The following is a 16,272-nucleotide window of genomic DNA, read 5'->3' as shown; positions in this document are numbered from 1 at the left end:
TTAAAAGCACTTATATAAGCCATTGAAGAAAAAAAAAATGTTGCTACAAGTAAGTTGCTGAAACCTGCAGCAGTAAATGACATAACAACTCTTAAAGGTATTAGAAATAGCAGAACTTCCTACTATACATTAAAGCTTAGACTTATCCTTTGATGACCCTCCCTGTATTTCAGAGATTTCACTGCTTTAGTTGCAGAAGCCTGTTTATATTCATATAATTGAGGAGTCATTCGTGGAACAACCAATAAAAGAGCCCAAAGTAGTTTTGAGCCTTTCCCTTCACCTTCCACTCCACTGCATTCACATGAGCCATTTAAGGTGTGCTTTTTTATGGATATTTTTCATGAAGGCTTTTTGTTTGTTTTTTTTAGGTTCCATATTCACCACTTTCCAATAACAGAAAGTCCTCCTGGTAAATAGTTTGATATCTAGCAAACATCAGTAGTGATGTCAAGAAAATCCTATTTAACTTCATCCAGTATATTAGTTTTCTAGTGAAATTCCTGAGAAACATCTCTCAATCAAACCCCACCCCTACCCCCCCACTTCTTGCAACACCTGCATAATTTCACTTGATTAAATTCTCACTTTAAAGTTTATAATAGGTTTGCACAGGCAAGAGTTCACCCTGCAGCACATGTCCATCCCAAAACTGCTTCTTCTTTCCTAGATTAATAACAAATGTTTTGCCTAGAAATGGAAAAATTGAAAAATCATTATCAGTGGCTTGGATATTCCTTGCTGCTTTCACATCAAGTCCCTGAACTGGCTTTATGGATTTTCAAGCAAGGACCATGAAGCCAAGCACGGACTTGGTGCTTCACATCCTTCCCTCAGCAAGACCAAGGGGGCTGCTCTAAAAAATTAAAGCAAAATCTACTAAGAAGCTGTTTCACTTGCTGTGATGCTCGTCAGTATTTACACAAAAGCTGGTTCTTGGTGCTTCCCAGAGACAAGGACCAGAGTGCATATACTCTGATCTCCCTTGACTGAAAATGCTCTAGGCAGCAAGGAGAGATCACAGTTCCTGTGATGCAGTTCTCAAATGTATGTACAATTAGGTTTTTGCCCTCCACACAGAAATGTTTTCCACTCCCTTTTAACTTATTAAAAAACATGATGCTCAATCTTTAATCATATTCAATACTAATACTGAAGGATTTTCCCTGACATGCTAAGATACAAAATATGTATTTATCATAGTAATTTCTATTTGCATTCATTAGAAGCTTGATTTTAATTTAAAAATGCAACTGCAGTTTATCAAGTTTTCTATTAATGCTATTAAATGGATTTATCGGTCGATTAAATTTTTACACAAATTGCATTAAATGGGAAGCACTGAATCTGGCGAGAGACGCAAAGAATAACAAAGAGGGGGTTCTACAAGTATGTTAACCAAAAAGGGAAAGTCAAAGAAGGCGTACCCACCCCAATAAATAATGCTGGTACACTGCTAACAACAGATGAGAACAGTGAGGTACTCAACTTCTTGGCCTCCGTCTTAGGGACAACCCCTCTTCCCACACGTCTGCAGTGGAGGGACAGCAGGATAGGGACTGGGGGAGCAAAGTCGCTCCCACTGTAAATAAAGATCAGGTTCATGGCCACTGAGGAACCTGAATGTCCATGAGTCTATGGGACCTGATGAGAGGCATCCCAGAGTACTGAGGGAATTGGCTGATGTAGTTGCCAAGACACTCTCCATGATATTTGAAAATCCATGGCAGTCAGGTGAAGTCCCAGTTAACAGGAAAAAGGGAAACTTTGTACCCACCTTCAAACAGGGCAGAAAGCAAGACCCTGGGAACTACTGACCTGTCAGCCTCAACCATGTGCCTGGGAATATCACGGAACAGATCCTCCTGGAAGTTGTGCTATAGCACATGGAGGATGGGAAGGTCATTTGAGACACCCAGCACAACTTCACCAAGGGCCTGACCAGCCCTGTGGCTTTCTGTGATGGAGTGACTCCATCAGTGGGTAAGGGAGGGTTACAGATGTCATTTATTTGGGCTTCTATAAAGTCTTTAATATGGTTCCCCACAGCATCCTTCTCTCTAAATTGGAGATAAATGCATTTGATGGTGGGACTGTTAGGTGAATAAGGAACTGGCTAGATCCAGAGGGTAGTGGTCAAGGGCTGACTCCCAAGAGGTTGAAACTGGATGATCTTCAAGGTCCCTTCCAACTCAGGTCATTCTATGATTCATTCTATGATCATTCCAGAAAGTAATACTTCAAAATATATTCTTTTTGTACATCTTTCCCTTACAGACAAAACAGTGACCTGTACTTAAGACTGCAGTTGCCACTAACTCACTTTCAGTCAACAACCAATTCAAATGTCACATTCAAGACTGACACTTTTCCATATCAATCCCCTGTCCCATCCCAGGGCCTGCTTAACATACTGTGAGCCACTGAATACCTTCCAGCATTACTTAAGCTGAACAATTAAGAGGTTATAAAGATCTTGAGGATAAAAACTGCAGGCAAACTGTTCAGGATGGGATATGAACTGAAACAGCAGATCCTTGTTAGCTTTCAGACATACACCAAAAGTCTTTCCTGAAGGCTAATTTATAGTTTTTCAAGATCTCTCTGCAGTAAACACCTCAAACTCAAGCCCATAAACCAAGCTGAGTCTCAACAACATTAAAGAGGTGCCTGAAACTCAAATGGTGTTTAGACTGGATGATCTTGTCCATTCTTGTTCATTTACAACCTAATACCAATGATGTTCCATCAGTACAAGGTACCAAGCTTTGCTTCCACTTCCTCAGTAACACTGGGAGAGTGAGACAGCAAAACTGCATAAAGGAGACAGTGCTCCAAATCTCCCTTCTGTTGATCACAAAACCACAGAAAAAGCAAGATGTCTCATGAACTGGCACTGACTTCCTCCTCCTGGCTTCAGTCAAGACCATGTCAACCCTGACAAAGCTGGAGAGGTTAACCATAGGAGAGAAAAAAGGAAGAAATGAATTTTCATGGGCTGCATTTAAACAACAGCTGTACTGTGGAACAGGGAACCATAAATTCTGATTTCTTTCAGCTGCCCACATTTCAAGCTTGAGGAGTTGACCTTCAGATCTAGCATAATACTAGCTTTCTAAAACACAAAATAGTAAAAATAATTAAGAAAGGAAAATCCAGTATCACTTCCAAGCAGTAGAGATAACACAGATTTATCAGAAATCAGATTTTATTCCTTCATATGGCTTACTCACTTATTTGTTAGATTTTTCTCTCCTGTGGAATTAACTAAATTATTGCTATCCAAACACACATCTTCAGTAAACAGAAATGCCATCTTTGCCAGATCCTCAGAGATATTCCAGGGATTTCAGCACAAATGACAGATGCTAATTTATTGATAAAACATTACAAGGGAAAGATTCATGTGTTTGATGATAATCAAGAATCAATGACAATTCACTGACCTTGACTATAACAGCTGTGCATTGCTTTTTCTTCTGTTCTTCACTAGCTCTGTGTGCCTGTAGGCACAGCTTGGCAGAGGCAATTCCCCACTCTCTCACTGATCGTTAATGACTTTTAAATTTAATAGCCTTGACGCCAAGGAGATGTACACACACTGACTAAAGCATATGTGGTACCCATCTCTGTTACTAGCAGGAAATGAGCCTGCTTCAGGAATTCCAAAGCATTTACTGATGGTTTAGATACAAAATGTCCCTCCTTCTCTTTACTCCCATTACACACAATCACTTGGAGAATAAAGTCTGACAGATCATAATGTTTTTCTAAAATTTGGTTCCATTCACATTTCCCTCACTTTCAAAAACACAAACATCATGGCATAATATCTGTTATAGACTGAACAGAAGCCAAGCCCAAATGTTAAGCAGACTGGCACTCAGGACACCTGCTGAATTTCCACCAGAAACTGCATTCTGCTTTTCTCTAATTCACATTAACATGAATATAAGCTATGAACATAAGCTCACTGGCTTGTCTTGTCCTCTCCTACTATAGTTCTTCCACCTTCTACAAATATATACATATATGTGTATGTATATGTATACACACACATGGTGTGCAATTAGAATATCCCTCAGTACAAGTAATCACTGCTCTCTGCCTCCTTCCAAACACAACCAACCAGCAAGCAAAATAAAAACTACAATCTGATTTGGAACAAAACCTCATTAACTTTCTTGCATTATATTACTGTCTAAAAGAATTACTGTACATCCGTAAATTGTACAGACTGTACAATCCAGTAGTGAACAAAGAGGTATTTATCCTAAATACAGATCCAATATAACGAAATATGCTTGCCATTTTCTAATATCCCTGTGCATTGAAAATTCTTGTTATCAGTGAAGTTCTTTGCTTTAGCTCTCCACAGCAAGAACAACAGGGTTCCCAGAAGGTCATAGTGATTTTCTTGTCACAGTTAATGCAGCAAACCCTTCAATGTAATGGGAAAAAAATAGTTCTGTATATTGCATTGAACCTGGGACATATTTCAGGCACTGACACTTGTGCAGTTTGTTTCGGAAACATTTCTAAAGCTACACCAAGGTGAGCTATTGACTGAATCTAATTTGGACAGGCTTATTAATTTTCCAAACCCATTGGCATACTTTAAGTTACACTTCTCTCAGCGCTTTTCCCACCCTACTTTATATTTCTCTAAGACCGTGCAAAATTAAAATAAGCTTTTCACTATTTCACAAGCTGCTACCTAGCCTATCTCAAGTATCAGATCAGAATCACCACCTCCATTGGACAAAAGGGAAGCAGCACAGTCAATAAGATATTTTTGAAACCATTCCACAGGTCAGTAGCAGATGGATAAGAAGATAATTTGGGCTCTGGGCTGTAGAAGGTTCCATGAAACACAGCATTATGCTACCTCTTAAAAAGCCATGAAGTCTTTGCATGCAAACATCCTAGCAGATATCAAGTACTAGGAAGCAGAGTTATAGTCTGGAAACCCAGGATCTGGCCCACAGACATTTTACTTTGATGGCTGCTTTTTACGCTCTTGATTACAAATATATATAGTGGAAGATATGCTGTATTTCCCAGAAATTATAAACTATTTAATATTCAAAGTAGTCATCATATCACATAATATAATTTATGTAAATATACAGTGTGTTATTTGATTAACCTATACTATCTGAGATTATTTTATGGGAAAACAGCTACTAAGGCTGTGAAATAGGGACTTAGAAATTAAGTCACACTTTGGAAACCATTTCCTCAAGACTGAATACTTTTCTTCATTATGTGTACCACAATGCAAGCTGTAAAGCTCAGCCAAGTGTCATGCCTGTTCCATACAGGAAACTGGGTTAGGTGGGTTTTACATCTCTGAGAACTCCCTGTGAAATTTTATACAAAAGGTATACCATCAGAAATTTAGTAGCCATCAAAAATGTGAGTGTGAAGATCATATTTTAGTACCTGCACAGAAGTAATTCACAGATGTCAAAGCTTTATTTGAAAGTCACAAACATCTGGAAAATCATTAATACGTGAGACTATCCCTGTAGGTGCTAGCAGGAGATCCTTACTATCAAAGAGGCTCAGGCCTGCCCTGACCCAAGAGGAAGCACTGTTTAACTCTACTCCTATGGCACTCTGGGGCTAGGCAGCCCTGAAACATGCTGATGAAAAAGCTAAATAAATAGGAAAAGAGATGAGGGTTAAGGAGCAGTAAATCACCACAGCAGAACCAGCCAGGCACACAGCAGTCTGTTCAATATTACAGATGGCAATGTATTCAGGCTAGGGTCTTATCTGGGAAGACACAAAGCAGGGACACTCTGCATAGTAAGTAGAAAAAAAACTTTAAAAAAAGCAGTATCTTTTCAAATACAGTTTATTCATCTGCCTCAGTCAAGCCCATCTGACTGAAGATTTTTACTACTTGAACTTACTGTATACTTCTCTCCTTTTAAAATGCAGAAATGAGAAAACCTGACCTGGGAAAGGAAGTTTTAGAAATGAGTCTGATGGGGAAACCACATTAACTGCTAGGGCCTGACTCAGTGCAATCAAAACCCTAAATCCAACACTGAGTCAGTGACAGAGATGGAGAAGTTTGGTGCTTTACACTCCAGACAATTCTGCTTGCATTAACCTACTTTTCTCCCTGACCTCCCATCCTATCTCCTCCTTTCACTTACCAAGGGCTTGGTTTCATCTTCATCTTTGAAATAGTAGAGCTGGTCCCCCTTGAGGACAAACCAGCGCGTGTGCCACGTCTTGACAAAGCCCCCCTGCTTCCGCAGCCACCCACACTTGATGGCAATGTGCTGCCCTTGGCTCAGGGCAGGAGTCTCTGAAGAGCCATTGTGTTCTTCCATACTGGGAATGGGCAACTCTCCTGTAGGGCAAACAAGAGGAAAAGGTAAAATTATTACAGTATTGTCCAGGCAGTAATTCACTCCTTTCGACACAGCTAGAAAAGAAACACGCCTCGGCTACAGAAGTGTCTTCTGTACAGAAGCATTTGCCATCTGCCTGCTTGTTCTCATAACAGCACGCCATTAGCTGAGAGAACTACTACTCACCTATAAAATACTAAAACAATAATGAATTGCTAAAAAGCAGGCAAGAGGCAAAAGTTTTGTTCAACTCTGTGCAAGACATTTTGACCAGCTTTGAAGAAGACATCAGCTCTTTCTTAGGGTCAGTTCTACTGCATTACAGGCAGTAACAAGGACCTCAGACTAAGGAAAGCAGCTAACTACTGGAGGTCCCCATTTAAAATTCCTTGGTAGGCTTAGGGCTTTCAAGGAATGTTTAAAAAGCCTCTGCTTCACCAAAGCTTAATTTTCCCCCACCAGACAAGGTGGGGGGGGGGGGGTGTTATTACTGTTGTTACTCCTTTTACTGAAGTCCATTTAAAGGAATAGGGACAGTAAATGTGAGAATAGTTGCACATCACCTCAAACAAGCAACCCCAGACTGAAGTGAGTGTGCGCCCAGACACTTGTTATAGACATCTGGCAAATCATGATGAATTTTGGCCCATCTTAAGGCACAAGAACTGTGTCAAAACTAGAGCTGAATTGCGGAACTAAACTTGACAAAGTTTCATGCGGCATTTTTGCCTTCTTAAAACTATACCTTCTAACCATTTCTGGACAGTCATGACTCTTCCTGATGGATTTTGTACATATAATCATGTAGTAACATGCTTAAGCTTCACAGTCAAAAAGCTTTTCCTGATCTCCTATTAAGTCTAGAGCACAAGCAAACAATTGTGAGTTGCAAGTTCTGGCATTTCCAGTTAAAATACAAATCAAACAGAAACCTACATGTACCAAAGAGTTTATACCTAACCAGAATAAAATGTGACTATGACCACAAACACAGCGTGTGCAAAATCAATCATGAAATTTCACTAAGTGTTTGTAGAACAGTATGTTTCTCTTATTTTCAGACTACCACTGGAAATCTCTTGCCTCAGCAGGAGCTTGCACAGCTGTTAGGGCCCGGAAAAGCTGGCTTCTTAGATAGCTTTTTGTTTCCAAACATCGGGTTGGGAAAAGAATGAAATATTCTTGACATTGCAGGCAGCAAACATCTCTGACTAAGAACATTTAGACAGAAGCTTCAAAGTTCTCACTTTGGCTAAGTGGGTTAGTGACTCCAAGCCTGGCACTCCTGCTCTGGGTCCCCTACACAGCAACAAGACCTTCGCTGCACATCGTGAATGGGCATCAGCATTGCCATTGCAAAGGGATGCACTCAGTTTCTAAGGTAGACTAGAAACAAAGATAACACACTCATTTGACAGATGAGGCCATCCCTCTGACAATTAATACACAGCGTTACATCACCATAAAATAAATCACAGTAACAGAAGGAATCAATAGATTCCAATCAGAAGTGGTTTTCAGCCCATTTTCTTTGGCTCCTTCTTCCTACTGCTCACACATGCCCTTTGGAACAACTTCTCCAGCTGCCACCTCTGTTGTGTGTTTACAGCTTTTTCTTTTAATACCCACACACAGTCTGTTTTCACATCCCTAGACTGGGCTGGATCCTGGAGTCTGCTTGCCATGATTACAGCTCCTCACTGCCCTGTGCCACTGAGGTTAACAGGCATCAACACCAGCACAGAGGTTTCAGCAAAGTACAAATTGCAGGATCAAAACTTAAATCACTTGGTATTCTTCTCAGAGAAAGGAAATCTTTCTCCTGTCTCTTTAGGGTTCACCTAGAGTCACCCAGAACACTTGTACTGAGATGTTCTTGAGCCAAGTGGCACCACAAAACATACAAACATGTCTGGCTCTCTGAAGAGCAGATAAAGAATTTTTTTGTGTGTCTGTGGTTACAATTGCAAGAACAAACCAGTTGACAACTCCTCAGACCACACCGTCCTCTCACCAAAAGGAAATGCACCCAACTCTTAATTGGCATTTTCTGAATACGAGCAGGAATCTCTTAGATGCTGCTGGGTTTTGCTTGGACCAACATATATGCCAAGAAGCAGCCCTCCAACTCACACCTTTAGAAGGTGAATTAGTGAAATATTTTATGGAAAGCATTGTAAACAGCAGGTAGATTAATGCAACTGAAAAAAGGAACAAAATCATTACCCATAGGCTACCCTGTGCTCCTTGGTGCACAACCGCTAAGCTGATCAGCTCATCTCTGCTGCCTGGGCAAGCCTCAAGGCAGGGACAAAGGAGATTAAATACAGTATCTATGTGTATCACTGCAGTGCTAAAGACATTAGGTCCCTATTACACTTGGACCATAAACAAGAATCTAAATACCAAAGTCAAAACCAATTAGCTGTTTGGATGAAAGACAACTTTTTATTTTCTTTCATGAAGTCACATGCCAATAGTGCTGATATCAGTGTACAAAGTATATGGATTATTATCTAGCCAAGGAAGATATTAATACATCTCCATCTCTTTGTCTGGTAAGATTTCTATCTATTTCTGCAATATTAAAACACATGAGGTGTAGGAGAGACAACAGGTCTACTGCCCCCAAGTCCTCACAGGACAGTGTAAGATCTCCTTTAAAGCAGTAGTATATCCTTAGACATGCTCTGTACAAAAAAAAAAAAAAAAAAAAAAAAAAAAAAAGCTGTATTCATTAGTGATTTAACTCTCTTTAGCAGTAAAAAATCCAGCCACCTGACTAGTTTGCATTTAGGCCTGAGATTAAGTTTATTTGTTGTTTTTCATATATCCTTCCCTTTCAATGTCTGCCTACTACAAACCAGACTTGGAATCAGAAATTCCAGCAGCTGGCTCACTTTTACTACTTGTTTTTACAGCTGTTTCAACACTAAGATCATAAAAATAAATTGCAGAAATATCAGGGTGCTGGCACTGATGTAGAGAACAGTGAGGTGCAAACAGTATGTAAACAACACATGACAAAGTGTGGAATTACATCAACATACTCCAAGTCCTCTCAGTCTCATAAGAAGAGGCAGAAAGCCATGAATTTTCAGCACTAAATGAGAATATTCCTCAAACTCATCTTCTCAACAGGAAACACAACTTGTACTTGCTGCCAGAGTCAACTCTACTGACTTGGCCAGCCTCCAATTTAGGTAATGACCAGAACTGAATAAATTCTATACAATATATTCATTTGGGGCTGCCTGTGGGCTCACTCTCCTGGGCTTGTCTGGACATCGGGAGTGCAAAGCAAACAAAATGAGAAATGTTCCCTGACACATTGGCTCTGCATCAACATCTCATGGTCCATGGAGACCATCACCATCTACCACTGCTGGCCTCAATCCAAACTTCTTCTGTTCCCATAAAGCCACTTGCCTCTCTCACTGGTCTGTCTAGAAGGCAACTAATTCCACTTATGTTCTCCTTGCCAATGTGGAAGGTCTGTGCCGGCAGCAGGCACAGAAAGTAGGGAAGTGTTTCTCCTCAGCTACCACTCACTCAATACTTGAATTATTAAATTGGGCATCTCCCCCAGATCCCAGCATATTGCCAGGAAATAGTCAGAGAAACTCATTAAAGCACACCAAATCCAGTTATAAGAATAGTCACAGGACGGCATGAGGATGATCTGTTTGGCAAGAAACCCTGGTGGTTTGCAGTCAATGTTTTTCTTCTCACTGAAATTTCTCATGGCCAAGATAGCACATTTCAAGCATGTAAATTATCAGCAGAGTTAATTTCCAGTAACTCTTCATCTTTGCCAATGCTCAAATGCTGTTCTTCGCAGCCCAATGTCAGCCCAGCACAAAATGGAAAAAAGCGGGAAGCTGCTAGCGTGCCTGCCCCAGATACATACTCTTTCAGCCTGTCTCTTCTAATTCCCTTGCTCTCACAAAGGAGCAGGCACACACAACACTGCACAGACATGACTTCTCTACACCAAACATGTGGACAGATAGGCAGTAAGAGGCTGCAATTTTGCAGCAACGACAGGCTTGGTTATTGATGAACATAACTGCCAAATACATATACACACAAAATTCATAAAATTTTTTGTGACACAATGGTGCTATGTAAAACTAGATTAATACTTCAGCACTTACACCTCTTTCCAAGTGATGTCCAGTTTTGGGTTCCCTTCTCCTAACAAGCTACACAGAGCCTAAGTGCCTGAGTTTATTGGTATCATTCAGGTTCAGAGTTGCTGCCTTCGACCAGTGAGTTTCCTTCCAATTTATTTTTGATTTAGTCTTGCCGAGTAGCAACTTCTTAAAATCACTTAATTTGTGAAAACACTGTCAGCATTCATCTTGCTTGTAAGTCATCCCAAAACACCGGAATCTCTGCTGCAACAGAGGCACAAGCTTGTAAGCAAATGCTGCAGGCAGCAGAAGACTGGCCTATTTCCCACTATCAGGATACTTCAAATCAGTTGCTACTGATCTGTTGTGTCAATGGGATATTGCACATGGAAGGAAAAACATGTCAAAGAGGCAAAAACATACTTAACTTTCTAAGCTAATTTTCTGTTTGTGCTTAGCATTTTTACATTGCATGGAGCACGTCTCAGTTCCTGTCACTGCAAGGAGAGATTTTACAGCATTCCTCTCTTGCTCTTTTCCAAAACATGCAGCAGTGCACTTGCCAGTAGCTTTCTTCCACAAACTTTTAGAACAGACATTATACATTTATCCAAAAGGTTTTCTGAGACATCTAACAAACCTCTTGGAGCACTGGCAGTAACTATCCTAGGCACAGATCATCTGGCTGTTTTGCATTCCTCACTCTCACTTTTGTCCTAACAGGGATAGCCTGAATGTATTTTGCTTGAAAAAATTTTAATCCCAAGGCCTAAAGAATTACTCCTTGGGCAATAAAAAACAGTAAGAGGTGTTATCAGCAGTCAAATTGTAGCAGGTGATATTCACTGCCTGGTGAAGCTGAGGGAAAGACATCCATTACTTTTTCAATACATTTTGGGATCAGTTCAAAAATCAAGACCCAATAACTTTGCCAGAAAATTGAGGGCTTGGTCAAATACACCTCCTCAGTACCTAATTTGCATTTTCATGTCAGAACCTTCTAACACATTCTTAGACCAGCCAAAACCTTTAGAAGCCTGCTGTTTTCTTACAGGAATTGAAACACAGCTTTAAACAGCCTAAATAAAATGGGACTTGAGGATTTATAAAGAATATAAGATGACATTCAACTTCTTGTGAATTACAACATTGGTCAGGGACTTTCGAAAACATCCACTTCTGCATGTGTATATTTATTTTCTGTGATAATGACTAGTGTTAGTAAACATGTGCATAGCTTTGTAAAAGCAAAGCAATTGCAGCCTTTCTGTTACTGCAGCATCACACCACACTGTCAGATCAGCATTTGGAGCAATTTTCACAGCTTTAACTTTTGCTGCCCTTGCTATTCAGTCCTATTCTGTGAAAATCCACACAGCAGCTTTCTCCTTTCTTGTGCTCCCACCACTGCTGTGGCAGCAGGAGTCATAAGAAAATTGCAAAGCTAAGAACACTTTGTTGATCACAGATTCTCTCCTGACACCTAGAAAGGACACTTGGTTCTTACCATCACTTCCTAATCCCACTATTTTTTTTGGGTGGAGATGGACTCCACCTGTAGAAGACTTGTGTAACTGGCAGACACTTGCACACAATCTGTCTGGGTATCATTTCTCTGGTACAGATACATCATACCTGATTTAGGAGTGGTTGCAAAATGCCACAGCACAGGAAAGGGTTTTGAAGAACTTCAGCAACAACTTCCAAGAATAACACTATCTCTGTTATGCTTTTTTGTATGCTACCCATTATGCATATATCCCCCCAGTTTTTTCCTCACATGGTAGCACACAGTTGCAAGACAAAGTTGCTGCTATCAAAGCGATTGGAAAAGTGAAGGTGCCCCTGTTCATCACAGAGGGGTTGGACTAGGTGACCTTCAAAAGGTCCCTCCCAGCACAAAACTATTCTATCATTAGAATGCAGTGGTCCTTAACCTTCTAGGTTTATGCCCAGACTCCCATTCCAAGCATCTTATTCTGCACAACCGGCAATGCTAGAGATAAACTGCATACAGCAGAAGATCTGTTGTAACTATCTGGAGAAGCTTCAAAATCTACAGACAAGGCAATAAAGAACCTCTGATAGCTGAAAGGGTCAAGTGATGCAAGATGGACAAAAAAATGCAGAACAGCTGACAACTCTCAGGAGCTGAAATACTGAGCAGTGAAAAGGTCAGGGAGCAAGTCAAAAGCAGCATCTGGAAGAGCTGAAAGACATTTCAAGTCCCAGATGTCTCTTCCAACCAAAGGGTAGCACTGCCTCTGAATAACTGACACTGGAAATACATAAACCCTGATTACAACTTCATACTTTACATGGAGAAAGTAGTCGTAAGGACAGCTTAAAAGTAACTTAATTCCTACATATGACTGGTGAATACTTCAGCAGATACTGGCTTCATTTACAAAAGAATTGATTAAGAGTTGTGCCCAAGCATGATCTCAACAGAGATCATCTCTCAAAGTATGAAAACAACCTCTAGCACCACTCTTTGTTCTCAAAGACTGGTGGCAAAAGACATCTGAGTACAGATGTCAGCAACCCTCTGGTAGTGAATCACTGATAATGAAACAAGGCCGAATGCTTTTTTAGGAAATCCAACACCACAGGTCTTTTCATCTTGTCCAATTCACAACAGTTCAGACCTTGCACAGTCCTTTTCAAATTGACCAAGAGAACTAAGATGCTACAAAAGATACTCACTAAATATGCTGCCAAGCAGCAAAAACACATTCCAGTTTGTCTATGGCAGCAAAAGCCTCCTCCCAAATCTGCTGCAGTACTTGCAAATCAAAGGAGCTCACAGGTTCTGCAGAAAGTTTGTAGCTGCTGGAGAGTGGGAGGAAGAAAGACAAGTATTTGCTGCCTGCACCACACTTCAAACTCCTCTCTTGGTCAGAGCAAATGTAGTCCCAGCAAAGTCCCTACTTTGGCAAAAAGAGTACTAGCAAGTACTGGCTGGCAACATCTCTCCAGATACTCAGATGCTCAGAGCAGGAGGAACCTTATCTCTGGGTGCCTCTATAGAAGCCTCAGGGGAAACAAAGGAAGGTTCAACCCACCTCAACTCAGCACACAATGACCTTTAAAGTCTTACATTATTTCACATTTGACAAACAGAAATCCATGGACTTATTTTGAACCTATTTGCTATGAACATTTCATGCAAAATTACTTCCTCTGCTTTGTTATGCACAATGTAATGTTTATCCCTTTCAGTAAAAAGAAGTTAAAGTAACAGCAGCACATGGTGATCTGCTGTGAGATTCCTCTGAAGCAAATCTCTCCCACTTCCATGTGTTGCCCAGAAGAATCATGGCATCACAGTTGTGCATGCGGGAACATCCTGCCCCAGTGTACCAGAGGAACTGACAGAGTTACAGCCTGTGCCTGCCTGCATCCAGAATTACCATTCCCATTTCCAGCTGTCCTGTATGCATCCAGAGGAGTACATGGATATTAAGCAGCTAGGCACATACTGTACACAGGTAGTGAGCACCCACCCAGTCTCAGAGAGTATCTTGACACTGTCCCAACTCAAACACAGGCAAGTCAGAACCAAAGCTCAAACTTGGCAACTTCAGAGGTGCATCTGCTTCCATTCCTACTAAACTTAGTACCAGAGCCAAGACTTGTGTCCTCCCTGCGTGCCAACCCCATCAGGACCTAAACTTTAAATAGACCTACTTTTAAACAGGAATCAGTATCATTTTAATGCTGTTCAGAAATGTTTTATGGTAATTGCCTCTGTCACTTAAAAACATTAACAATACTGACATAAATTTCCATGCTAGAATACTGGAGACAATATAGTCAAAATTTTTAAAAGCAGATGTGTGTCTTTCCACTGAAAAAGCCAACTCTAAATAAGCACCATTACTCTGTAGTTGACATTTCCATCCTCTGCTCAGGAAAAGCATTAATTCATACTTAAAGAACTAACATCTCACTTTTTTAATACCAAGTTCACATCAGAAAAAGAGAGTCCACAATCCTTCCTATGTATTTCAGAAAGCAGCAGTGTGTATGGCATGCCACCTAAATTGTTTTAGTAAATGAAAAATTATCACATATTACTAAATGAAAAATAACACCGTTGTGGTATTGCCCTTTCCAGTAAAGCTCTAAGTGAAGTGAATACTGTCCCTGAATTCCTAAATCAGCACCAACACTATCCTTTGACTCTAAAATGAATTTATATGGGGGAGTGGAATAAAATCATGGGGTCTTTATCCTTTAAAAGGTCAATCTGTGCATGGATGCTAACATCTGCTTTTCCAGCTTGCACTAAAGGAACCATTAAGAGCAAAGCCAACACTGCTGTTCTGCATCCAGAGTCTTCACAGCCCACCATCATAACCCCCAGTTAAAAGGTGAGCACACCTTCCCTAAAAGCATTTTATGTTTATGTGTCTCTTTCTGGTTACTACTGTGCCATGTGAGCTGAAGGAGAAGCAGTACTAGAGTCAAGAACACTTCAGCAAGTAACTGGTTATCTTCAGTGACCTGAAAGCCAGCTGAAAACATGCAGGCATCTTTTACTGACATTGCTGCACCCAAAATGAAAAAAGGGGAAACCAAGTTAAGTTATTCACCTAAAAGGATTCAAAACCAGCAAACATGTACATGTTACTTACCTACATAAAACTTAAGGAAAACATTCTGTTTAGATTTTTTTTTTAAGCACCAACTACTAGCAAACAACATTGGGCACTCTCCAGGTTTTAAGCAAGGTACAAAAAGAGAGTGACATTAACTAGGACTAACACTTCAGAAAATAGATGTAAAAGGAAAAGAAAAATAATCCAAAGATAGCGGGTCCTGAATCTCTAGGCACTTTGAGACTGTGCTGAGCATGTTCACATTTACAGAGCTCAATTTATTCAATTTATCTCATTTTAGAGAGGCAAGGTATCCTGAGAATATAAATTTCTTCTGCTATGAATGACAGAGGTAATTAACAGCATAAAATAGCATCAAGAACCAATCAGCAAAATCTACCTTTTCTTATTAACTCCCTTCACAGTAAGGAGAGTCTGTGTTTTCTCTAAGTCACCATCTAAAGAGGAGAACATCAGCATGCCCAAGGCAAAGGAGGTTATCACCTCCAGTCAGACAGGCCTTACTATTTCACATTACTGTAGTCAAAACAGCAGAGAGGCCCTGCCACCCATACCCCAAAAATGCCCCATTTCTCTCCATATGACCATCATGGCTCTGCACTGTTGCTTTCTTGATTTTTTGTTCTTTATTTTCACAAAGAAGAAAAGGACACCTCTTTTGCCTTGCTTGTAACCTTCAGGTTATCTATGACCTGAACCAACACTATCCTGCATTTCAAAAGCAACATGTTTCATCAGTGCAGGAAACCAAATGAAGTTTAAATCAGGGTCTCTCAAATTCAAGCAGCTCCTCCTTTGCCAAAGCACAGATTGTTTGAGGATTTATTTTCGCAGAATAAGGCGCATTCTGGAAGTATGAATTACATGAGTTGACTGCTAAAACAATCAGCACCACAGTTTATTCCATTTGCAAAGCCAGTTCAGTAGAGCTGGGTGAAAGCTACAACTGTGGCTTTTATTATTTTACAACTACCAGATATGGACAATTTTTCCCAAGGAATCATACTCACAACCAACCTCTAGAACAGATACTGCAGAAAAACCACTGCAAGGCAATTAAATTAATCCAGCCTCCTAGTAACTTCATACTTCCTCTTTCTCTGTATCTGCAACCCTAAATACACCCTTACTTTTTCATCT

The 16,272-nt window shown here is 40.3% G+C and overlaps 1 protein-coding gene across 2 annotated transcripts in view; it reads right to left on the bottom strand.

The window, feature by feature from the left end:
* Positions 1 to 16,272, bottom strand: part of ARHGAP24 (Rho GTPase activating protein 24) — a 181,361-nt gene that overhangs the window by 145,057 nt on the left and 20,032 nt on the right. The window contains exon 2 of one of the 2 annotated variants that reach the window (XM_068187695.1): positions 6,171 to 6,367. In XM_068187695.1, the coding sequence (XP_068043796.1) occupies positions 6,171 to 6,350 (180 nt within the window). In that variant the 5' untranslated portion in view covers positions 6,351 to 6,367. Of the gene's footprint in view, positions 1 to 6,170; positions 6,371 to 16,272 lie in introns of those variants that run through there. The other variant, XM_068187696.1, reaches the window with a different exon arrangement.

This window comes from Anomalospiza imberbis, chromosome 4, assembly GCF_031753505.1.
Source record: "Anomalospiza imberbis isolate Cuckoo-Finch-1a 21T00152 chromosome 4, ASM3175350v1, whole genome shotgun sequence".
Classification (NCBI taxonomy): domain Eukaryota; kingdom Metazoa; phylum Chordata; class Aves; order Passeriformes; family Viduidae; genus Anomalospiza; species Anomalospiza imberbis.
This window is presented reverse-complemented; position numbering and strand designations above follow the sequence as displayed.